Source organism: Idiotropiscis lumnitzeri, chromosome 3 (assembly GCF_059441095.1).
Source record: "Idiotropiscis lumnitzeri isolate Australia: NSW breed Sydney's pygmy pipehorse chromosome 3, RoL_Ilum_1.0, whole genome shotgun sequence".
NCBI lineage: Eukaryota > Metazoa > Chordata > Actinopteri > Syngnathiformes > Syngnathidae > Idiotropiscis > Idiotropiscis lumnitzeri.
The window spans coordinates 13,936,392-13,960,734 of NC_142393.1; the positions used below are offsets into that span (position 1 = coordinate 13,936,392).

Genomic DNA, 24,343 nt, shown 5'->3' on the forward strand with positions numbered 1-24,343 from the left:
CTAAAAAGATTAGAACAACCTTCCCCTAATTCTAAATTCCATTTTCAAGTATTTCCATTGTGACCACAAGTATTATAGCTTGTCATTTATTATTAACATGTGGTTCAGATCATGCAGCCCATTGCCCCATATAACATTGCCCACTTTGATCATTATAATGACGATGGAATGAACATGCTCAATGAACAGCAGACCTCTGCAGTTGAGGACAATGGTACAAAGATATTCTGAAATTAGCCATAGCGATGGGGCCTACAAATGTACTCATGAAAACAAAACCATTTATAGGTCAAAGAATCAAACTTGGTAACTTAGTCAAAATGGACAGCAGCAATAATGAAATACAATATATATATTTTTTTGCACATTTGTCTTGGTGTATCACTAACAGAAATGGAATCATGTTAAAATTTGACCAGACGTGACAGAATAAAATCCACAACTCCGGCAGTAATCAGGAGGTCATTAACACAGACTTTGGCCCCTCACTTATTCAAGCACCAGCATGTTGCCTTCGATATTATCAGAATGGCAATCAGACACTGCATGAGAGTCTTTTTTTTCCCTTCTCAAATGAAGTCGTGACTCATTAGAGCCAGGTTTACCAAGTGCTTTTTGCAAACCAGGCGTATTTTTTTTATTTATTTATTTTTTTAATAAATGGTTACTTCTGGAGAGGTGAGAACCAGATGGCAATATTGAAAACACTAGAATGCCTGCTCCCATCATTCATCATCATCAAGGCTCCCGAGAAATTGAAAACAGGCCCTTGAGAAACAAGTCCAGACACTCAGAGCTGAAAAAGGGGCAAATGTCCAATTAGATGCCTGGAAAATTGCTTTCTGCGTGCCATTCCGAAAACAGAGAAATAATGCAAACATAAAGAGGGTGGAAAACATGACAAATTATATCTAAAGTTTCTGGAACTGATGGCATACGTATTGTAATTTAATGTTCTATTTTTCGTTTTCATTAGAAATTAACAGTTGGCTCACGTCACAGTCACCTGCCAAACTTGATTTTTGTGACAAAAACTGTTGAACTACTTGGAACAATTAATAACCTAAGGAGACAGCTATAATCAATAAGTTAAATTGACTCAATGTTAATAAAGAAATTTAGAAATTGGTTCTTTTAACTGACATACAATCCCAATATTTCCAATCACAGAGAGTAATTCTACAACGCATTAAATACAATCACTTCAAAATAATCACTGTTCTCTTTTTTTTTTGTCAGCATTGACATATATTTCAAAGTTTCCATTTGGTAACAATTCACAAAATTACGGGTAAAGATGAAAACTTGTTAAATCCTGTCATTCAAGTATTACAATTCATTTTAAGTATAATAAGTACAAAAGCAATGGAAAAAAAATAACATGGTGCGTATATTACTGTGGAATGTCATCAGATATGGAGGTTATTTGTTATACTTAGGGAAGATTTTATTAAATTTAGTTTTCTTGGCTCCAGAAGAATATTCAGAATCTGTATGACTTTTCACCTCCCTTTTGCGATTAGCTTGATGTTCTTTGTTAATCACATAGAGGAAATCAAGGAAATGAAGATATTCGATCTTAGTTTTAGCTTTGGCACAAGTCTGTGCCGTACAAATGGCTAGAATCCGATGTTGATATTAACCACTTCTTAATTCAACTGTGTCATTGACATTTTGGCGATGATACAGCACCTCTCAGCATTCACAGGCAATTTCAATGAGGAAATGAATTCAGACGTCCTACCTGATAAGAGACTCCAGGATGAGGGGTGAAGGGCCTTTTTGAAACTCCAGCTCTTTATAATGCAAAGCTTTGGCGTATGCACGACATTTGGCGGCTCTCTCACCAAGCAGAACGATGCCGTTGTCATCTCTCAGTGGCAGAGGACCCTGGGAAGGAGATTACACCAAAACAAGCAAACGAGTCAGCCAAGGAACTTGCTCCACATCAACTCACTCCTAGACACAGCACACGGGCTAGCGAGGTTAGCAAACACCAAGGAGTTTTGGTGGTTTAGTGCTCAATATCCACCTTGTCACTGTGCTCCATGAACTCTGCCAGGTTAAGAAGCGTCTGCGTGACCTCTGCGATGTCCTGCGATGTTAGGGCTAATTCGATACTGCGGATGAGCTCATCCTGCTGGTCTTCACTCAGCTCAGACCAACAAGATAGGAAAGCCGCATTGAAAAGGTCCCTATGGATAGAGATAAAGAAATGTTAAAAACACATCTGGTAGACTTGGAGTTGTTGAAGAGGACACAGTCTTTCAACTACCTTCTAAACACGCTGATTAACCAAGTGCAATCTGTTTCAAATTTACAGTCATATGGTCACATCTGGAAGCTACAACCAGAACACAGATCCAAAACAGTTTTTGGTTTTTTTTTGCAATGCACAGTGGTAGCTATTCAGAATGCAAGCGCTGCAAAGAGTTCAATTGATTTTTTTTACATTATTGTGGGAAACAGGTCTCCAATCTTGTTGCACATAATGACATTAAAGGGCATTCTGATTCTAGATTCCATTAAATTCTAATTCTTAGTAACAGGTAGAATTTTAAAGAGTCAGATGACATATGGACAACAGTCACACCACTTAATTAATGATTAGATCAAATAGAAGTTAAAGAAGAACTCAACCCCCAACAATTATTTAACAAGAATAGGATTCACGCAGCCCCACTAGTCAAAACAAAGCATTCTGATTAATATTGCATTTATTGAATAGAATTTAACCGTTAAAAATCCACCTTTTTTGTACATCATCTCAGGTGGGCGGCTATTTTGCCACTTGCTGTCCACTGAGAGTGTCATCAAAGTTGCCTAGGGCTCAGATAATGACCAATCACAGCTCAGCTTCAGAAAACAGATAAGCGTGATTGGTCAACTGAGATGTCACTTTCAGTCGATAGAAAGTGACAAAATGGCTAGCCTCAAAGATGGCTAAATAAAGTTGACTTTGCCACTTGACTCATATTCCACAAACGCAACATTAATGAGGATGCCATGTTTAGACTAGTGAAGGCACATTTTATTGCAACGAATTTTGGGACTTCCCTTTAATAGACAGCTCAAATCTGAACTGCTACAAAGCCATTCTGGACTGCTTTCAGAAGGCTTTTTTTTTCGTGGATCAATGGCAAAAGACAAACTAAAAACCTTTGAGTAACAGAAAATCAACCCCATATTTTCTTCCATCTTCACTTCCCGTACGTATAATGACCAGGTGTCCTAATACTTTAGTCTGTGCATGACTAATGTGGTGGTGTACCTGGCTAGTGGGATGTAGGTTTGAGCCAACGACCAACAGGATCGCAGCGCCGGGGAGGATGACTCCTTCAGGAGGACAACACTTAAGCGTCTCAACCACTCCAGCCAGTCGTCTTTGGAAACCTTTCGAGCGGCGCCCCACGCCTGTGAGGAACAGATCGTTTTCTAAGGGCTTTGAGAACTACGTGGGAGCAGTCTGTTGGATGATCGCCACGCACGGTTGCACACATGCATTTATGGCATTAAGTAGCTCAAAGATTGCGCGATTTGATTGATTCTAAATTGGTTATGGTTGCAAAGCAGTGGCAAACCAAACCAAAACCAAATATGGTTGCAGTTCTTCAGTTACACCGGGAATTGATGTTTATTCCATGCTTTGCCATTCATCATTCACACAATCATAAGAAAAACTTAAGCCATACTTTGACTTATTTGTCACATTTGTTTTAGAAGCCCAAGTCAGCATGAGTGGAAAAGCCACATTGAGAGGCATTGGATTGTTGGTCAGTTTGTCCGATAATTATGCAAATACTACGTAACTTATTTGCCACAAAACTTTGTGGAGGGAATAAAAGTGCAGTGTTTGAATCACTGGAACTGCCCACTGTCCACAGTCTCACTCAACGCATATGGCTCGTCCCGGCCATTCCTAATGTCTTACATCAACTCCTATGAACTAGAAACTCGCCAGCTAACAAACAAACACAAGAAGCAAACTAATGTTTCACCTTATTTTCATCTTCTATTAAAAGCTCTGCACTTTGAAAACTCAGATCAAAGGAAAACAGCGGACATGATTTCTCTTATTGTCAACTATTTTGACATGCGGCAATACAAAAATTCCCCGTTTCTTTCGAATAGAGTATTATATCTCTGCTAAGGCTACGAGATGAGCGATCTTAGACTATGTCGCATCATTTCTTGCAAAGTTTTTGCAGATCTTTTACATAAAGGCATTCTATTTCCCAGTTAGTCTTGGTTTTTTTTTCCCCTTTAATTTTCATACTCTGTTCTTAAGTCACCACCGCAAGTGAACAAAAACGCCTTGCACACAAGTAGTTGATTTATTCACTTTATCTAACATGCAAACAAAGCCAAATTCAGTTTGAGTTACTATTCTTTCTGACCTTCTGAAGTGCTGTTGTGCTGACGTGAAGTTTCTTCATTGGTCCTGCTTCCACTGGCCCACAGACCAACGTGTCACCTTGGTTACCACGTAGATGGCGGTGCTGAAAGATTAGAGGATTCTCTTCCTCCTCTGCCAGAGTATAACCCTGTTACGAACACAGACATGCAAGGACCACACAGATGAAAAAGAGAGGTCGCGTGCAGACTAACAGTTGCATCGGGCTTACCCACAAAAACGTTTTTTGAATTAACTAGTGCTATTCTGGGGAAATATTTACTAAATGTGTTACGACTGAATGTAAAATGTTTTGTTTGATTCTGATTAACGTTTTTTTTTTCTCAAAAATGTAGTAGACCCAATGTTAAGGGGCCAAGTGTTTATACTTGAAATATTTAATAATTGCAGTGTATTTTCATCACTTTAGTAGAGTTTTCAGTATTTTTACTTCATACGACGACTCACCTTAACAATGCGACATATGAGTATGTCGTAGCGTTGGTGGTTGATCCGGTGCTTCAGCATCACTTTATTTACCATGGGGATAAAGATCTGGTACTGCAGATGGAAGCAAGGTGAAGGGGGGTAAGAAATAAAAGGTTATACGTCTGCATAATTAGATACTTCATTTTGTTTACTCTAAAAATCCTTTTCCGCATAAGCTAAATAAATGAGGATCAAACTACTTATGGGGCTTACATCAAAAGCTTCTTTTTCCACACGTTGCCAGACGTGGCTACGTGAGGAATGCTAACGATAGTGTTGATGAATGAGGAGGGGTAAAGCATGGGAGGAGACCGAGTAAATGCGACCTTATCCACGCTCATAAACAAAAACCCCCCACTGACAAACAGACCATGACGTAAGCAGTCTAACGGGAAGTAATAAAGGGCAAGGGGCGTAGGAATAACTGAAATACCGTTCATACACAGCCAGCAGTGGGAAGGCGGGAAGCGTCCTAGTGAATAATTGCTCCATCTGAGAGCCCCACAGAGAGCAAACAGTTACCTTTTTGCCCAACTGGAAGACGAGCGAGGACAGGGTGTCCATGGATGTGGAGCGCAATTCGGACGTGCTGTCAAGCGTCCGGACGATGGGGTGGATAATTCGAGAAGCGTAGTCAGTGAAGTCCAAGGATTCGGTCAACCTGTCCAGAGTCTCCAAGGCAACCCTGAGCCACAGAAAAAAGGCGAGAGGGGTGAATCTAACATAAATGTAAAACTGTAAAATATATAATGTAATATATATTTCCATATTCTACCCCATGTTTGCTCCATTTTTTTCTTTCAAAATATTTAGACGGGTCCATGCACAACTATCAAGTTGTGTGAAAATAGTTTGGAATTCTCAATCATGTTCAACTTATGTGTGTCCTACTATTGCTGCATGAGTTCAAAATGACTATATTGTGTTTTTGAATTGAAAGATGACATTAATAATAATGACTCCCATTATATAATACGTATACTATTTTATTACTAGTAATCATAGATAATAATACTTGTATTACAAAGGATGTTTTTCTTAATAAGTATTAATAATAATGCTTAATGCAATTAAAGGGAAGGTCGAGTCAAACATTTTCTTCACAATGTTTTGATGCGCCCCCACTAGTCTAAACACAGTGCTATGATTCAAATTGCATTTTGTGGAATATGCAGAAAAATTCCCAACACCACATGACCAAATGGATAATTTGCGTGATGTCATTTTCAGTCGCCAGCAAATGGCAGTACATGGGAAAATGGCAACCTCAAGAGGGGGAAAAATGGGTGGGTGTTTGGTCGTTTTTTTGTACAAAAAGCAGTCAAAGGAATTAAAAGGAGATGTAGTTAAATATTGGAATGATGTAAATCCTCGCAAAGCTAATTTTGGAAGTTGTAATTAATGAATTGCCTGTGATGTTGATGATTTTATTTTTATTTTCTTTTTACTTAAGTTTTCAAAGTAGAAACATGAGCAATTAAGTCATGTTTCTAAAAGGAAAAACAAAAAAAACAAAAAATAAGCTTTTGTCATTCTGTCACTAACCAGTACGACTGTTGATTGTTAAAGTGAGTATTGTGAATTATACTGCAGTATGATGATCGGGAAAAAAAAGATATATATTCCACAAATGCAATAAAAGTTAAACTTAATTTCCCCTTTAAAGGATATCATGTTCTTATGCAAGTTGAGATTAATGGCTGACTGAAAAAGCATTTTCAGGACAATACAAAACTACATGCACAGAAAGGTGGTACGGACTTGCGGGCCTGCAGGGGCACGTCGGGTGCATCGAACAGCTTGACAATAGGAGGCAGCAACAGGTGGAGGTAGTCATCGAGATTGGCACCAAACAGCTGGATGGCATTTAGCAGCTGCAGATCAAAACACACAACTCAGCACAAATATCTTCATCGGCCACCCCATTATAACAATTACTCGAGTCATCGATAATTGATTCAAAACGATTTGTTAGCAACAGTCTAAATGCAATATAGAATAGCTCCAACCACATGAGCAAAGGTACTCCTGTTTAATCTGCACGAGGATAAGCAGATCAGATAACGGATGGATAGAAGGCACGACGGCAGGAATCTGATGTGGAGGTGGGCAAGTGCGCATGTGTATTCTGAGACATGGCTGCAGACAGAATGAGAAGTTCCGTGGAATGATGGAGGTATGTTTTTCTTTGCCTCTCCTTTGGATGAGTGAGTATCCGGAGTAACCATTTCCCTACATTTTGAGACACCCCCAATCATTTCAAGCGAAATCCAGACCCAGATCTAACTCAGGTGAGCCAGTCTATAGACTGCTGTTACAATAACCAGTAGCGAGGGCAAATGCACACCCTATGACCATTTTGCATGTAATAATGTCATCGGGGCCTTTACCCTGAACCATCTGCAGGAAAAAAAACAGACAAACACTTGAAGCACTTAAAAGATGAGTGAGTGGCTGTTGCAGGTTTACATTGTCTTTTAACTACTTCATTACACACAATTGAGCTCTGAATGAATTTGGCGCAGCCAACAGAAAACAGAACTGGAATATATCAACAAAATTGGAACACGCCACAGCAGCCATTGTGAATTTGATGAAAGTATTTGTTAAGAATATGCACAATCATTGAGAGTTTGGCAACAGCTATTATGCATGACATCATAAGATAAGCATGAAAGGATAATTTCACTTTTTGTTGCAGTTACTCAAGAAATGATCAGCCTCAACAAGGTGTATTAAAAGAACGTGCGATGAGAAGAATGTATACCCGAGGTTACGTGACGTAACCAGACTGCTTTCAATACAGTCAGACAGCAGCTGTGTTTTCACTTCATATCCGAGTTAAGGTAGAATGGTTTCTTGTTTTTACGTAATATCTGTGGCTTACTTATTTTTTCACTTGCATGAAATTTAACGTAAAAACTAAAGTGTAGATTTAACAAAAAGTTTATGATGGTGGCAGTTTGACCCAGAAACAAATTCTTTGTATTTTAATTATAACGCCTGCAAAATCCAAACACATAAGTAACTCAAACCAGTTTCTCTGAACAGATTGTGTTCAACTTTAAAAAGTGTTAATTTAATGAGAATGTAGCGTTAAAGCAGCTTGAGTGTCGTTTCTCAACCATCCTTCTTTCTTCACCCCATAACAAAAAGGGAAGATTTTCTGATTATTCGGATTCTGACGCTTTTCCAACTTGATGGCAATACACTTTCAGCCCATGGTGAGATTTCAAAAACGGTCAGAAACACAAAACGTGAACATGTTTCAAATAAAAACCTCAACCTCAACATAGGAGGCTAATGTTTCCAGCAGCAGTCGTCGTTTCAAACAAAGATTGCTTTTGTTGGGAGCACTACCCTGCACTTACCTTAATAGTAACACTGCGCCCGGTACTGTTGTCATGCATGAAGACACGCAACATGTGCGGGATGAGCTGAGGCAGGTAAAGTTTAAACTCTCCCCCCAGGGCCACCACAATTTGTTCAATTAGAAGGATGATGGTGTTCTGCATTGGATTGTTGGGTGTCCAGTACTCCTGCAAAACAAAGTTAATTTAAGTTTCCTGCATAACCATCATTGAAAAAAAAAAAAATTAGATAAGAGCATGACACGATGATATTTTTTATTTAATTTGAATTTTTAACCTCTGTTGTCGCTGTCCATTGTTGACATGTATTCGGGGCATGTGTGCAATGAGTTGTTTTGGGGATTAACTAAATGTAATGTTCTGTGTACATTGATATCAGTTATGGGCATCTTAAAAGTAAAAAAATGAACAGCAGAACAACCATCGGTGGTCAAAAATTGTCCTAAAGTCTATGACACGATCAAAAAGATGGCACAAATATGGCAGATGATGTTTAAGTGAAAAAACAGAGAACTGAGTTGAAAGTCGTTCCAAAATCTGAGTGACCCCATTAAATGCTATTCCAATTATGGAACATATGCAATTTGTTTTATGGGCAGTATATAATATTCGGAGTGTGGATTCCAAAGCATTTAACCAGCGTTGTTTTAGTGATGAGGATTTGTAGGGGTCTGAGAAAATGGGAAAAAAAATCTATTTCCTCTGAGTTTCAGATCTTTTCCAGCGTTGAATCCAGGAAAAAGGGAGTGTCACAATATTAGGTGCAGCCGGGCGTGGGAGGGCGGTGGGGACATTTACTGGGAAGTAAGATGATGTCACACCATTGGGAGGCTTATGACACCATTTTAGGAATAGTTGATAGACATGCCCGCTGTGTTCCTGAGAGATACTAGCCGTTGGATTTAAACCAAAGTACCTAAAGTACCATTAACTGGTGGAGGTGTTTTTTGTCACATGTCCAGAGGGCAAATACTGACTGTGTGCCTCGCCTGCAGCGACTGACTACTGAGAAAATGAATGCACATCCGGAATGACTATTGCAGCCCACTCATCTGGACACAGCGGTTAGGCTGTAGTAAAAAAAATGAATAGATTCTTTGTTTCACCTTTTATGAACTCAGTGGGATGTGAGAAACGGTAGCATGGCTCTCTCAATTATTTCTCTTTAAGATTTATCGCTATTGAAAAAGTGCTTTTAAAGTTGCGAGCAAGTTCCAATAGCAAGACAGCCATTTGATATTTCGTGCCTTGCAATTTAATGATGTGCATGACAGGTGGGTTTGTGCAAGTACAGAGGACTTTATGGCTTTAGCAGCCATTCAGCATCATGTGATGAAAGTGAATGGCTTGAGTCATAGAGGAAGAAAGAACTGGATGTTTTGAGTGGTAATCATACCTCAGAGCTCTTAACTGTGACTGCTAATGACGTGTACTTTAGAGTGTAAAGTGTTTTATTCCAAACAAGTGGGAGTCTGAAAAAGCCTGAGTGGAAATAATTTGATTGAACATTTGACGTGATTCTGTGCGACCTGCTTGATACGTTTCGTAATAAATTGCATATGATGTGCTTTGCTATATGACGTGGAGGCCAGACGTCATTCACAGAGGCCCTGATCGAGTTACAAAAGAATCAATGGAGAGTGCGACCGTCGCCACCCAGGTTTACAGGCGTTTGCGTAAAGAGACTAGGTGATCACGGTTTGAACATTGGAGAAAATTATTTATTATTATTATGAAATATGTGAAGTTAGGCTCGGCTACTCCAAAAACAATTTACTGTCCAGTCGGACCAGATGACTAATCAATAAACATGTTCCAAATGAGATAATTTCCAACAACATCTGCCACCAGTGCTAGTTCTTTGCTCTAAGCTTCTCTTGAGGTCTTCTCTCCTCCCCGTTGCTCATGACATCCGTGACATATTAAATCATTGGAACATCCTCAGTGATGAGGAAAAGGGGAGACTGTGATTAGAAGGACGGAACGTAAACATAATTACTCACTCTGATGAGGGTGAATATGTCATCCATGTAGGGGCGGATGTGGATCTTGACAAAGCAGACGACCATTCCCATCTGCTGAAAAAGGAACTGGAGAAACACAAAGAGGAAAGATAGTAAGCTCAGACTGGCTGTGAGACTACCGGTATTATTAACTCGAAGGAACGTGATACCATCCTAGCCCATCTGTAATGCAACCTACCTCTCGGATACTGGCATCACAGACGCGAATCACATTGAGAAAAGTGGGCATGACCTGCGGTAGGAACTGGACGCACTTGAGGCCCAAAGACTTGAAAATGAAAGTAACAGCCTGGACCACCATGGTGTGGTGGTTTGACAGGGATGGATCTCTCAGGATGCGCATCAGAGTAACGATGGCCACGGCGGGGTAAAACTCATCCAGGGGCAAGTTTCCCATATTGACCAGCATCTCACTGGTGCTGTAGTCAGCTGGGATGAGGAGAAAACGAAAGTCATCTACAGGTCAGGATGGAAAAACGAGTGACCAGAACATACATCAGGGACAGTCAAGTTGTCGCTATCAGTAAATCCGCGCAGCGTGAGCCTTCCATTGTGAAGCGTAAATTGAATGGAGACTGAGCCCACACCAGCTCCATAGTTCTGCTATGTGAACCACTATCAGGTTGAGATTATTTTCCCCGGGACTTTTTCATGTACTACAGTACGAGTCAAGCTTCAATGTTACCTCATACCATCCCAAATTGGCTCAAAATAATGAAGCGCTATGAATCAGTTCTCACCGCTCAAAAGAGCCATTCAAAAGAATGCATCGTTTGTGAACTTAATAATAAGATGTCCCTCGGATGGTGACATCAAAATCACTTTCATTCCAAAGTAAATCAAGACGCTGGAAAACAGCTGACCGAATGAGCTGTTAATGGATTGTAGAGAGGCCAAACCCCATGATAGCACACATGATACTGCCACAGCCGAGTTGACTAGCTGAGGGGCGTAACGTAAGGTAAAAGTGCAAGAGTCAGAGCTCTGCACTCATTTCTTTTAAACAGAGCCTAAGTCCCAATTTATGTTTAAAAAAAAAAAAAAAACACACGACCAATGTGTTCTCATAACAGACCCAAAAATTCAAATATTTGTGAGAAATGTTTCACAGATGGCAAGACACATGGCTTTTCTATTTGTAATTTGCATAAGAGTGAAGTCTTATATATATATATATATATATATATATATATATATATATATATGTGCGTGCGTGCGTACCCCGCCTTCTGCCTGAAGACAGCACCCCCCCCCCGCGACCCTTGTGAGGAGAAGCGGTGCAGATAATGGATGGATATATCACTGCTTGATCATGGCTATATCCTATGAGTGTTTCATCATGTTCATAGCCCTACGTTCATGTGGAGAAGTGTCTGCCAAAGCAGACGTGGTTATGTTTTTCTAGCATTTCGAGCTTCATGAGGTAATGTATAATCATATGGAGCTAGACCGTTGTACATTATATGCTGCCATTTCCATACAAAATGTACATCAACTTAACTATCTACTGGATATACCACAACCCAGAGCAATTCACTGTTAATGACACAGTTTTCTGTTTTAGGAATCCAGACATTTACATAAGTATGTTTTTTTTTTAATGGTATATTATAAACACAATCAAAATGTATTTTAGTTTTTGCTATAATATTCGAGTGCTCGTTATGGAAGAACTTACGGTAATTGTTGCTTCATTACCTTGACGTACCAAAATCTCAAAGTTCAAATGACAGCTGTTATGTCCTACTAAGCAGTTTTGTGTATGTTTCTTTTCCCACAGGTGATGCATGGTGTTGGTGTGTCCATTTAAATGTGGAGAACTAGACATATGTCTGATACTAGACATATGTCTGATACTAGACATATGTCTGATACTAGACATATGTCTGATACTAGACAGATGTCTGATATTCAGGGTCTCACTAAGCTTCTGCAAGAGCGCTCATATCGGTGGAGGCTCGGGGGCTGTGGACATAAGATTGTCAATAGGCCTGCAGATAAAAGTGAGAAGTTTTGCTCTCTGTGCCTTTTTTTATTCAAATCTACCAATTGTGCGCAGAAGACGGCTAACGGACTGTTTATTTTAAAAGAAGCAATCAGTGCGGTTAAATGAAGAAAAAGAAAAATGTTTTTGTCATTTTAAGACAGTTAAAAGAGATGGGCAGAACCAATGAAAAACGTGACAAGGCGAAATCGGTGCCCTAAAAAACCCACACTCCACAAAATGACCCTAATAAATCCGCCAACACATACAACCTGATCCTTCAGATCTGGCTGGACTCCATTTAGTTTGAGAACAATCTGGTAAGACTATTACCATATTGTAAGTCAAGATGAACTAGGATGCAGGCAGAGAGGTTCATGCGTATGTTTACAAGTATCAACATTATCATTTCAAATTTAAAGGGCGACTTTGCAATTTAAAAAAAGAAAACAATCTTGCCCTATTTTTAAAGATGTCCGTCTGACCTGACAGTAAGAACGTTTTAAAATGTGCAGTTACAGTACAAAGTGCTTCACAAAGTTCACACACATACAGTACACATGAAAATTGAGACAGACAGAGAACAAAGTGACACACTCAATTGTGGGCGCTGACCTGTTTCTTTGGGCTTTAAGAGCTTTTCTGAAACTACAGCAGAATACCCACCTTAGGAAAACAAAGAAAATGCTGATAACTTTTTGGTTAAAAAAATCTTGGGGAGTCAATCCAGGTCCCGGATGGGTTTGTGTTCAACCTTGGAGACGGTCACATTATTAACTATATTATGTAAATGTATCAAAAACTCTAGTTGATAAATCTAATGCAACACAAAGCAAAACCGCTTTTCACTCTTCCCAAAACGTGAAGTGTCTTGTAAATAAGTCGAATGAATTACACACGATCTGCCAACAATGACTGTGTGCTTGAGACGTCCTGTACTACGAATACTACTGGTACTTAAAAAAATAAAAATCCCAAAACGTCCAGTAGCTCAGAACCATCATTTAAATGGGATTTTGTCAACCCAAAATGGAAAAAAAAAAGAGTTGATGAAGTCCATTCCAGTCCATTTAAAATGTTTTATTTTACATATTGAATGAAACTGCTTCGACACACATTTTCTCGATGTTAACTGCCCCCTCACGTGTTCTGTTTTTAAAACCCTAAGTGTTCATAAAACATGCGGCCATCCACGGGAGGTTTGCAATTGCAAATGCACTGTAACCTCCATGCGTCATTGAAATATATATTTTCAAATGTATTGCCAAACACAATCTATTATGGCTACAAATGTCCTTTGGTCGGCATGCGTATTAAAATCTGGGACTGCACACTTCCATTATGGTTAGTGTGAAACGTCAGCTAAGCTATAACCTATTTATACCAAAAAAAAAAAAAAAAAGAAGATGTCTCTCTGTACCCATTTGTAAATAATGATCAGAGTGAAAATTTAGGAAAGGTCCATCATTTTGGTGCACAGAACAAACTTTCCAGCTGCTGAGAATTTATCATCACTATTTTTCTTTTAAAAGAACAAAACAATGCAGTGTGTAACTAATCAATATTCAAAACACAATAAAAAGTGCTGCCTACGCGGAGATTTGTCACAGTGTTTATAGGCATACCTGAATCCTGACTGGACTTGGACTCAGAGAGACTGACTGCAGAGGCGTCTCGTGACTGGTCGATCATGCCAATGTTCACTTTGTGCTTGTACGGGTCCAGAGCTCCAAGCAGACCGAGGACACGAATGGCCTGGGGTGGGGGTGGGGGGGGATATACACACCATGACAGTAAGTCATCGTCTAAGTGGCGGAAATGTGCAATCATGAATGACTATTTTCTGAAAACAGACAAGTCCCAAGAGCAATCACAGAGCACAGACCCGCGCCAAAGTTATTAGGGCATAACAGCACCTGAAATGTTTTCCTCATTTGTTCCGTTGTAACTGGACATGAAGGCTCTGAATGAAACTTAACCTCTTTTTCGGGACGAAGGCTACGTTAACAATGCAGGGCAGGAGTCCCAAATCAGATTTTTTTTTTTACAGTGACTCAGTCAAAAAAAACAAGCGTGACTAATGTGAATTGAACATCCATGATGTAAACTTTGCAGATGTAGCCCGCGCGGAGCATATATTTGGCTTTTGATGACATACAGGTCAGATGTATACAAAATAAGTGTTCATACTGCAAACACATTGGATACATATCTGATTTTATATCCACATAAGAGGCCCAGGTCGGATTTAAAAAAATATATAATAAATAAATAAATGAGGAAAATTACTGTTCAAATATCGTAGTAGAAAAAAATAAAAAATAAATATAGGTTAAAAGAAAAATCTCTAAAAGTCCAAATTTACCTCAATTGTGGGGATAGATCTTACCCAAGACCTCATAATCTATTTAAATTGTTAAATTTGACAGCTTTATCAGAAGAATTCTACATCAAGGCTCAAAATAAGCAGTTTTGTATCACTCTTTTCCCATCAAAATTAATATTTTGCACCTCATTAATACAAATCGAATAGCAAAACGGAGACTCAAACGCAGACCGTCAAAATTAGTGATGTGTATTGGGAGCCTCTCATGTTCACTAGAAAGCGCCTACACATGATTGTCAATTAATTACTGGCTGCACAAGCCGAAGTCGCACAGTTAGAGCTCACAGATGAGGGGCAATGTTCGGAGGGAAGCGTGAAGAAAATGAGAGAGGAAAAGGAGTTGTATCAGGACACACGGATCAGCGGCTCAAAGCAGAGGCACTTCATTTTTCTCATTGCAAATCTTAAATACGCAAAAGTTATCTGGGTGCTGTTTTTGTACGTTTTTTGGTACTCAAAGTTTTTTTCTAGATCGACAGAGTAAATACAAAAAAGAATAATTTTTAAATAATGTTAATGCATTTTATAGTTTATAAAATTACATTACAGCAGTGGGTTTTTTTAGTTCTGGACAAGAACATAATGTTTACTGTTATACACAATGTGAATTTAAGAAATTAAAAAATTTTACTATTGTATACATTAAAAACAAAAAAATTCTTCATTCATGATTTTGTCACATTTTTAATCTTGATAAAACCCTTACTTCAGTTCTCTGAGATTAATCTGCCAATAAAAATTTAAAAATTGATCTCAAAAAATATTTCAAGCTTTGTATGTGTGTATATATGAAACTTCATATAAAATAATAATAAGGTAATTTTACATTCTCAACTAAATGGTATTTGTAAAGCACTTTAGGACAAAAAACAATAAAATAAATTCACAATGAAGACAGCAAAAAGCACAAAAACAGTAAAACCAAAAACCAAGACTCATGCTGAGGCAAAAGCCAAAGAATAAAAATGAGTTTTAAGACAATTGGCGATCATAAATCAGCAGAGACGCAGTCAGAATCGCACAAAGCACCGTGAATAAAGGAGCAGGAGCATAGCCACACACACTGTCCCACCATCTGCCATCTTCAAAGCTTTTCAACAAATGTTTTTAAAGATTCACTCAAACTATTGGAAAGGCTACAAAAAAAAAAACGATGATGAAAATAAAGCCGTGTTGTCAATTAATAAACTCATAGCTCTCATGAAGTAAGAAACAATACAATATTTTCCTCAGTTACATCTATTAACAAAGACAGCATAGTAACAAATAGATAATGCAGTAGTGTTTTTTTTTTTCGTCTTGTCTTCTATATTATAAGTATTTGTATGTATTACGGTAATTTACTTGTCATTGGGGCATTTTTTCCTCCTAAAAATCACATGTACTCTACCACAGGCAATATAATGACCCGCCTCCCCTGAATCTCTCATTATGTAACAGGTAGGGAAACAAACAATTACCAATTACATCACTGCACAAAAAGTTTCAAGTCTCTATGGAAAAGTAGAAAAGTATCTTGGAGTGTTTATATCCATGTGATGATGACTCATTGGTTGAAATCAAAACACACAGACAAGTCTTAATTTGTTTAGCATATGTGAACTGCTAGGCCTCATTAGGTGTCGCTGAACGCCTGAAGTATGCTCATGTTGCTACTAAGGAAAGCGTGAGAAACACAAGACCACAAAAGGACAGAGGCACTCGTGCATACCTCTCTCCTGATGCCCTGATTTTGCTCTGTCTTCAGGAAGTTGAGCAGCACCTCTAGAAGCGAAGGGTATTTTCGGTAAGGCTCGACCACATAGCCAGTGCTGGCCACCTGTTGGCCCAAAGTCCACAGCGCCACCTGGTGGAATGTCAGAAGCAGATTTAATAAATGTACCATTACAAAATGGGCAATTGGAAGATTTTTTTCTCCATGCAAAGCTAATTTGCCATTTATTGGGCATCAATAGTTACTTGTATAACAACATTCTGCACTTAAATGACAATTAACTATGCTAAAATGCTTCTTCAAATGTTACCTTGTACTGACGAGAAAATAGTTGATTCAATTTTATTCTCTATATAGAAACTTAATTTGAAACGCAAAAAAAAATAGTCAAAGAACTACATGGAACAACATATGGTGATCAGTTGGTTCTGTTCAGTTTGTTTAGCTTTTATTTCTATAAATACAAATTCAAACACAGTTTTAGCTTCAGAATGCAACTGTTTGTTTTCTTTATTCTATATTTTTTTACACAGGAAAAAAATGCTCTTCAGCGCTAAGTAAAAGAGAAAAATAATGGCAACATTTTTAATACACACATACCTGTCGCTTGGCTAATGAGGATGAGTCCTGCAGCATGTCCATGATAATAGGAAAAAGCTCATCCATCCACTTCCTCATCTCCAGACCGCTCACCTACACAAGAGAACACATGGGATACGTCACATTTATATCCTTATAGTGTCCTCTCAATTTATTTCTTTCTTAGAATTGCTTTTGCTAATAGGATGCACACGTTATCCGTTTGACACTTCCTTCCTTGTGAAACATGCGTCCTTACAGTATGTTCTACGTTTCTTGATAAAATAAACTCAAAGCATTTGAAATGCATTTCTTTTTGCTATCCTACAGTCCTGACTTCCAAAATTAAAATTGTCTTACATAATTCTAGTTTGTATATATCACCTCTTACTTATTTTCTACAGCAGACAAGTTAAAATGCCACTTGATGGTCATACTCTTTTTTTTTTTTTCAGTTCAATTTGGTTGCAGTTGGCTCCTTCTGCTGCCTACTTAGAAGTCTCATTCATGACTTGTACAGAGTGCCTTAACCCTTACCTGAGCCAACTCGCCAATGGTGGCTAGGACACTGATAACTACTCCAGGATTGGGGTCTGGGTCTTTCAGCTTGAGGATAAGAGCCTGAAGAACGGAGAGAGGATTTTTTTTTGTGACAAGGTGTATAGATTTAAATTTTCAGTTTTAAAGGTTAAATTTATAGCCATATGTATCATCACAAAAACAAATCTGCAAAGTTGTACCTTGAGGATGGGCTCCATATAGGGCCGTATGAGCCGGGGGGCGTTAGACACCAGATGACCGAGCATACGTGCACTTTGCTCTTTGTTTCTGCCAACACCACTGTGCTCCAGCTCTGTCAAAATCTGAAAAATCACAAAATCATCAACAAATAATGCATACTTCATTTTTTATCGTTAAAAATTGTTGTAAAGCAACGTGTGCTTGTGTTAGATCCTATAAAAATGAAATGTGTTCAGAGATGTTAATATTTCAGAACCTTTTATGGAGTAACATTTCCCCCTCCACCCAAGTAGATATTTTGTAGACATTTGCTTCAGATCTGTACTGTCTCTTTGAGACAGGATTATTCCAGTTAGATTTTTTTTTTTAAATACATATTTGTTTTTTTTCCTATATGAAGCTATTTTAGTACTCAGTGTTTTTTTGTTTTTGTTAGTAACTATCAAAACTTTCCTCGTTGCAATATTTGATAGATTTGCATTTACTGCCCTCTAATGGTGTTCAATAAGCATAGCACAACAACGAAATCTGAACATTTATGAAGTTGCTGATATTTATAAGACTGATGTAAGGTGTATTTAATACTGAAAGGTGAATAGGAGAACACTTGTCGTTAATCGAAGGGGAAGTCAACCCAAAATATATGAATATATATATATATATATAAAAGAATATGTTCTACGCAGCCCGAGTAGCCGAAACACAGCATTTCGATTAATATTGATGTTTGTAGAAGATGAGTTATAAGCAGCAAAACCTTCGGAAAACAGGTGATTGGTCGTTACCTAAGCCCTGAGCAACTGTGATGTCGTTTTCAGTCAACATAAAGTGACAAAATGGCCGCACCCTGAGATGACTGTGTTTAGACTAGTAAAGGCACATAGAACTTCTAAGTGCCCATCTCTCAGCATTCATACAACTTTTTTTTTTTTGCTCATACAACTTTTTTTTTTTTGCTCAACATCTCCTACCTGAATGAGCATCTTGCGCAAGAAGGGCATGACGAAAGCCGGGTTCATGCTGCTGAGCCGTCCGATTGTGCAGATAGCCAGTTCTCTGATCTCAAACACCTCATCATTCAGGGCCACAAAGAGCGCCTGCAGGTTCTCCGCCTGAGCAAGGTGGGCATCAAAGCGCTCGTCCAGAGACGCCAGCACACAATACCGTATGTCTGGATCTGAAGCGGATGGCGACAAATTTTATGATCATGTTCATCCTTAGTTGAATTTTGTCAGAATTTACCTGGGTCTGTGATGCCAACCACGAGAAGTTTACTCAGCACATCTGCAACAACCTGTACCGCCGTCTGGCTCACAACATGGCCGCTGATGGGGTGTATGGAGGGGGTCAGGAGACGGGAGCAGGTGCGAGCTGCCTCCATTCGGATCTCTTTGTGCTCACTGTTTAAGAAGTGGTCGGCACAGTGCCGCACAAACTGAGTAAGGGAGTGTCCTGATGAAAGAACAGAGTACAAACTCGTTTAATCCAACCAGATGATGTGTGTTAAAAAAAAAAATCATAATACAACGTCTCTATACTTCTAAGACAACCGCAACAGTGCGGGTGCGATGGATTCAGTGCCTTGAGAATGAAATGAACTGGAAAATTCATTAGCATTTTCCCTAGACTATTTTAATTCTTTAAAAGACAATGACATTTTCTTTATGGGTACTTTCAAAATGTGTTCAACTTCAAAGAATATTTGAAACATTAAAACATCCCCAATAGGAAACAAAAGTGCAATAACAGTGAATTTAAATTAGCATGAAAACATCGAAAGATATGCAGTATGTATAAAATTATCGTTAGATTGTTTCAACTAATGATAGTACTAGTGTCAGTGTTTATCTACACAAGGAGCAGCATATTATTTCTGTCTTTTCTCTTCATTTAGAAACCTTAACTTTTTGACAATAGTCAGGGTTTTAAGTACTCCAGAAATAAAAAACAAAACAAAAAAACAAAACACAAAAGTACCCTTAGGAATCAATTAGAAAATTTTTAACTCAAATTTTTCATTTTTTTTTTTTTAGATTGTTTTGATTATTAGATGGTTATTTTGCAACCAGGAAGCTAATTAGAATAATGCATCTATTACAGACTACTCTTTAAAATAAGTACAGTACTTATTTACAATACCTATGTACATGAGATGTCTTTTTTATATATTTATAAATTTGCAAAAAAAATTTTTTTAAATGTTTATAATTTTGAAAAATTCAGTCAAATTGTAACAAAGTGTGGAAAAAGTGGAACTCCATGAAAACTTTCTGGGTGCACTCTATACACACTGACGCTAGATCAATTGCAATAATTCAACCTTCATGGATCACCTGAGTCCATGAAAGGTAAGCAATACAACACCATACACTTTGACTGTGTCAATGTCAAGGCTCATACCTTCAAATTCAAAGCTTCCCAAAGTGCGCAGGGCCAGTGTGATGCTGCCAACATCACTGGCCTCCGGGATGTTGGTAAGGCTTGGCGATGCGAGCTGGTGAGCTAAGCCTTTGGGCATGCCTGGGTGCCGTAACGGCTTGTGCATCAAAACCAGCGAGAGCATCTTCAGAAGCCCGTCCTGTATGTCCTTTTTCAGCTGCGGGATCTGGCGGCTCAGATCGTACAGCACCGCTGTCAGTGCAGGGCTGGATAAATAGAAAAGCCAACGTTACGGACTAAAACTACAGCTGTGGCATTAACATTTAATGAATTGGAGAAAAAAAAGAATGTTCAGGGAAAAAAAAACATTTGATTTGTGAATTTTCCAAGTACACAAAACACGAGCTTTTTGCTCAGGATTCTAGCAGATAAAAGAGTTGATTCTTTTCTCAATTGAGCCAAATTTCTCCTTGTTTTAGTGCAACAGTCACCCAACTGTGTTAAATGGAGCGCTACCACGACACCTATGAGTCATTTGATCTTTAATGACAAGTACTGCTAATTAGTGAAAGATGCCAAGTAGCAATCACTAAGGTGGCGGCATAATAAATAAAAAGTAAAACAAAATAAAAAAAAATAATAATAATGCTATCAAATAACGCCCTCCTAACATTTCTGCTTGCTCCCTCAAGTATGCATGACACTGGAAGAAAACGGGACAATATCTAGCTAACAGAACAAATTTGTGGTCGTGTGACCGCAGTTTGATTAGGCGGCTGTGATGTAAATGTTTTGGACCACCAAAATCCTTGGGCCAGAACTGCCTAAACTCAAATAAATATTAAGGAATATCTCAAACAACTAAATATTTTTTGTATGCTGCCCTTTGTGAAAAAAGCTTTGACACCCTTGAGAACATTTGTTGTTCAAGAAAGTTATTTTTCAAGCACTTAAAGAAACATTATTCCAAATTCTTCTACAATTCCCCCCAAAAATTCAACAACTTTGAGCACCGAGACCTCATGCAGCGATACAAGGCAGATTGCAGTACGTCTGATACCTGAGGCCCACAGCCAGCATGGGCTCCAGCAGCTCCTTGATGTCTGGTTGGATGCTGGGACCCATAGCCCTGGAAAGCATGCTGATACACGTGAACACAGTGGCGTCCACTTGTATGGACTTCTGCCTCCTGTACATGAAAGATGGGAAAGGGAAATGTCGTATTGTAAAAGTTCTCCAACAAGACCAAATAGATTGAAGTTTTGGAAAAAGAAAAAGGAAATCACTGCCTTATTTACTGGGAAAACTGACACTTCCGAGTGAATGCACTTTCCTAGGCCATGCATATAAAACAATCTAATGACAAAAGTTTCACACCACTGCCAAAAAAAAAAAAAAAAATAGGCCACTGCACAACTTTTGCAACCTTGAAAGGTCTTATATGGGGAACAATGTTAACTGAAGACACTGGTACTGACTTGTGAGCGAAGTCCTTGGGTGGCAGAGCCGCCTTTATAATCTCCAGAATCTTGGAAAGATACGGCTGTATTTCGGCTCGGACTGCCACCACCAGTAAGCCCAGAGCTTGGAAGGCTGCTGTTCGCTCCTTCTCCTTCTTGAGACTGCCTAGTAGATAGCCCATTGTGTCCGACAGATATTGGTCTGTAATGCACATGCAAATAATTCTATTAGTAAACCTGTGTGCAATGAGAAAACAATCAGGCAAAATTAAGTTGTAGTCTATCAACAGAGTTATTGAGATGACAAAGAGAAAATAATTAAGCCTTATTTTAGCCTTAACATTCGTGATGCGATCTGAGGCCATTTTGATGTCAATTTCAATATGATTGAAGTTTTTTTTTGTTTTCTTTTACGTCAACTTTAAGTGTAATTGGATAATTTCCTGCAACAGACCTGGTGATCTTTCACAGCACATTAAAGTGCCATGGCACATTGGTTGAAAATCAGATCTAACATGTTAGGATATCACATAGGGAGAAAAATTCCACACAGAAAGGCCAAAGCTGAGAACTGAGGAAGACGTATCCAAAAAGTCACCGTGCTAACCACAGTATATCATGTCGCCCACCCCAGCCTTTTCATATTTAAATGGGAACACAGTGACCTTACTACATCAGCATCCATCGTATTATTGCTATTGATTCTCTATGGTTTTGAGATCAAAAAATAAAAAAAAATAAACTCTCCAGATGGTCACATCATTTATTTATTTATTTTAAATATGTATTCAACCCACCCGTAAAATTATGTGGCTGGAAGGCACCAAGCCGTGGCAGCAGATTTAGTATGGTCATCTGGATGAGGGGATTTTTACTGGTTCTGTATTTTAGCACCCATCGACACACCTACGGGAAAACAAACAATGTATTGAAACAAAACATTATTTTTAAAACGAAAATATTGTCCTTAACTCATTCAATACCATTGACGGATAAATATGTCAAAATCCTTTTTTTTTTACTGGGCTGGTTGTGAATGATTTAAGAAACGGGACTGCTCAGAGAATCCATTTATAAATGATTGTATTTTTTGTAATTAAAAAAAAAAAAACTTTTATGACTGATGACGTCAATATCAGTGACAACTGCAAAGTTTCCTGAATATAACAGGATATATTTTACACAAACAATAATAGACAAACATATACTGATGCAACATAAACTGTGTTCAACTAAACAATAATACAATAATGTTGCAGTCATTAGATCAGATTAAAGCATTAGCTGTCTTTTGAAAGAGACTGACTCAATGAGAAAAAAAAATTCTGAACTTTTAACACCATGGAAAACGAGTTATTTTTAGCCAATGTTGAGCTCTCAAGGACTGCGTACGCAACACAATAAATGTGTAATGGTGACGGATTCAACGGATCGATGGGCAGGAGCAACAAAAACAAAAGCGGAAAAAAAATTTTTAAATACGTGGTGAAACTCACCTGATCAAATCGCTCTTCCATGAGCTCACGGCAGTATCTGCTCTCCACCAGCGAGCTTTTCGCAGGTACGGGTGTGGCTCCAAAGCTGAGGAAGCCCTGCGGCGTGCTGTATCCCAGCAGGCCCAGGAGAGCGTTAGACTGTTGTGGCTGCACCGACTGGAAGCTGGTGAAAGGGGTGATATGGCGGGGCTTTGTTCCAAAGCCCATGAGCTCCTTGCAGTACTTATCATGCACCAGCTGCTGCTGCGTGATCTCCTCCATTTCCTCACGCATTCGCTGATGGAACATTATAATTAGGACATGTGCGTGGCATTCAATAAAATCTAATTACATCAAACCCTTGGAACAAAAGTAGTTGTATGTAACTTTCACTTCACCTAACTGCAAGCAAACTTACTGAGTGAGTGCCTCACCTCTCCTTCCATGCTGCTGATGCGAACCAGCTCATTCAAGATGAGAAGCGCACCGTGGAACCTATCATCCCGATTCATGCCTTTCTCCTTAGCCAAGGTTTCGTCAAAGCCCTTCTCTGCCTCGTCAAAGGTTTGCTGTCACATAAAAGAAATCAATAGCATTGCGACACTTCCATCAAAAGGTTATTCGAGTGGATACCAAAACGGGCCATACTTTGTACCACTGTGGTTTCTGCATTTCTTTCGTCTCCCTCTGTGTGGTGAGGATGAGGGAGGCCCGCAGTGCAGACACAGCACCCTCTCGGATGGCCTGCTTGGGGTCCCAGACGGCGTAGAAGATGTTGTCAAAGAAGGGCTGCACTTGCTGAAAGAAGAAGGTTGGTGCACTCACAGCCAGTTCCCTCAGCACCAATACCTGAAATAGAAGAGAGAAATAATTTTATGCCATTATCACCTTTTTTAGTCTCTCTCTACAGTGTAAATCCAACAATGTCACACCACTGATCTTCAAATATGCTACAACTTCAACTACACTGCACTATGATCACTTTAAAACATGACTAAGAGATTAGATAGAGATTAAGACTGTTTTATTGTCATTAAATCATATTTTACTTTTTTTTTTTTTAATGACGATAAAAGGGTCTTAAACCATTGCCACTTACTGCAGCATGGCGTCTGCCTTCATTCCTGTCTGCTCCCAGCCACTCCAGGGCTCTCTTCACCTCAAACTCGACATATTCAGCTGTGAAGGTGTCCCCTGCCATAGACAGGTGGCCCATGGCTTTGGAAGCCATTTCCATCACCACTGGGTCACTGGAGGGTAGCAGGTTGCGCAGGTAATTAGCGAAACGGCTGATCCTGGTGGCATTGCCTCCCTCAACTCCAATCAGACTGACTGTGGGGGGGAAAAT

General features: G+C 38.9%; 1 protein-coding gene across 2 annotated transcripts in view; it reads right to left on the bottom strand.

The window, feature by feature from the left end:
- mtor (mechanistic target of rapamycin kinase) overlaps positions 1-24,343 on the bottom strand; it is a 72,055-nt gene that overhangs the window by 46,400 nt on the left and 1,312 nt on the right. For both annotated transcript variants that reach the window (XM_088289850.1, XM_088289849.1), the window contains exons 4-28: positions 24,095-24,327; positions 23,644-23,844; positions 23,430-23,564; positions 23,017-23,292; positions 22,318-22,426; positions 21,539-21,722; positions 21,121-21,249; positions 20,082-20,326; positions 18,924-19,133; positions 18,653-18,858; positions 17,681-17,803; positions 17,478-17,561; positions 16,962-17,054; positions 16,359-16,493; positions 13,887-14,016; positions 10,456-10,706; positions 10,257-10,343; positions 8,254-8,421; positions 6,644-6,756; positions 5,405-5,567; positions 4,862-4,954; positions 4,398-4,544; positions 3,272-3,414; positions 2,033-2,195; positions 1,745-1,890 (exon numbers count right to left, since the gene is read on the bottom strand). In XM_088289850.1, coding sequence (XP_088145976.1) covers positions 1,745-1,890; positions 2,033-2,195; positions 3,272-3,414; positions 4,398-4,544; positions 4,862-4,954; positions 5,405-5,567; positions 6,644-6,756; positions 8,254-8,421; positions 10,257-10,343; positions 10,456-10,706; positions 13,887-14,016; positions 16,359-16,493; positions 16,962-17,054; positions 17,478-17,561; positions 17,681-17,803; positions 18,653-18,858; positions 18,924-19,133; positions 20,082-20,326; positions 21,121-21,249; positions 21,539-21,722; positions 22,318-22,426; positions 23,017-23,292; positions 23,430-23,564; positions 23,644-23,844; positions 24,095-24,327 — 3,967 coding nt within the window. The remainder of the gene's footprint in view (positions 1-1,744; positions 1,891-2,032; positions 2,196-3,271; positions 3,415-4,397; positions 4,545-4,861; positions 4,955-5,404; positions 5,568-6,643; positions 6,757-8,253; positions 8,422-10,256; positions 10,344-10,455; positions 10,707-13,886; positions 14,017-16,358; positions 16,494-16,961; positions 17,055-17,477; positions 17,562-17,680; positions 17,804-18,652; positions 18,859-18,923; positions 19,134-20,081; positions 20,327-21,120; positions 21,250-21,538; positions 21,723-22,317; positions 22,427-23,016; positions 23,293-23,429; positions 23,565-23,643; positions 23,845-24,094; positions 24,328-24,343) is intronic.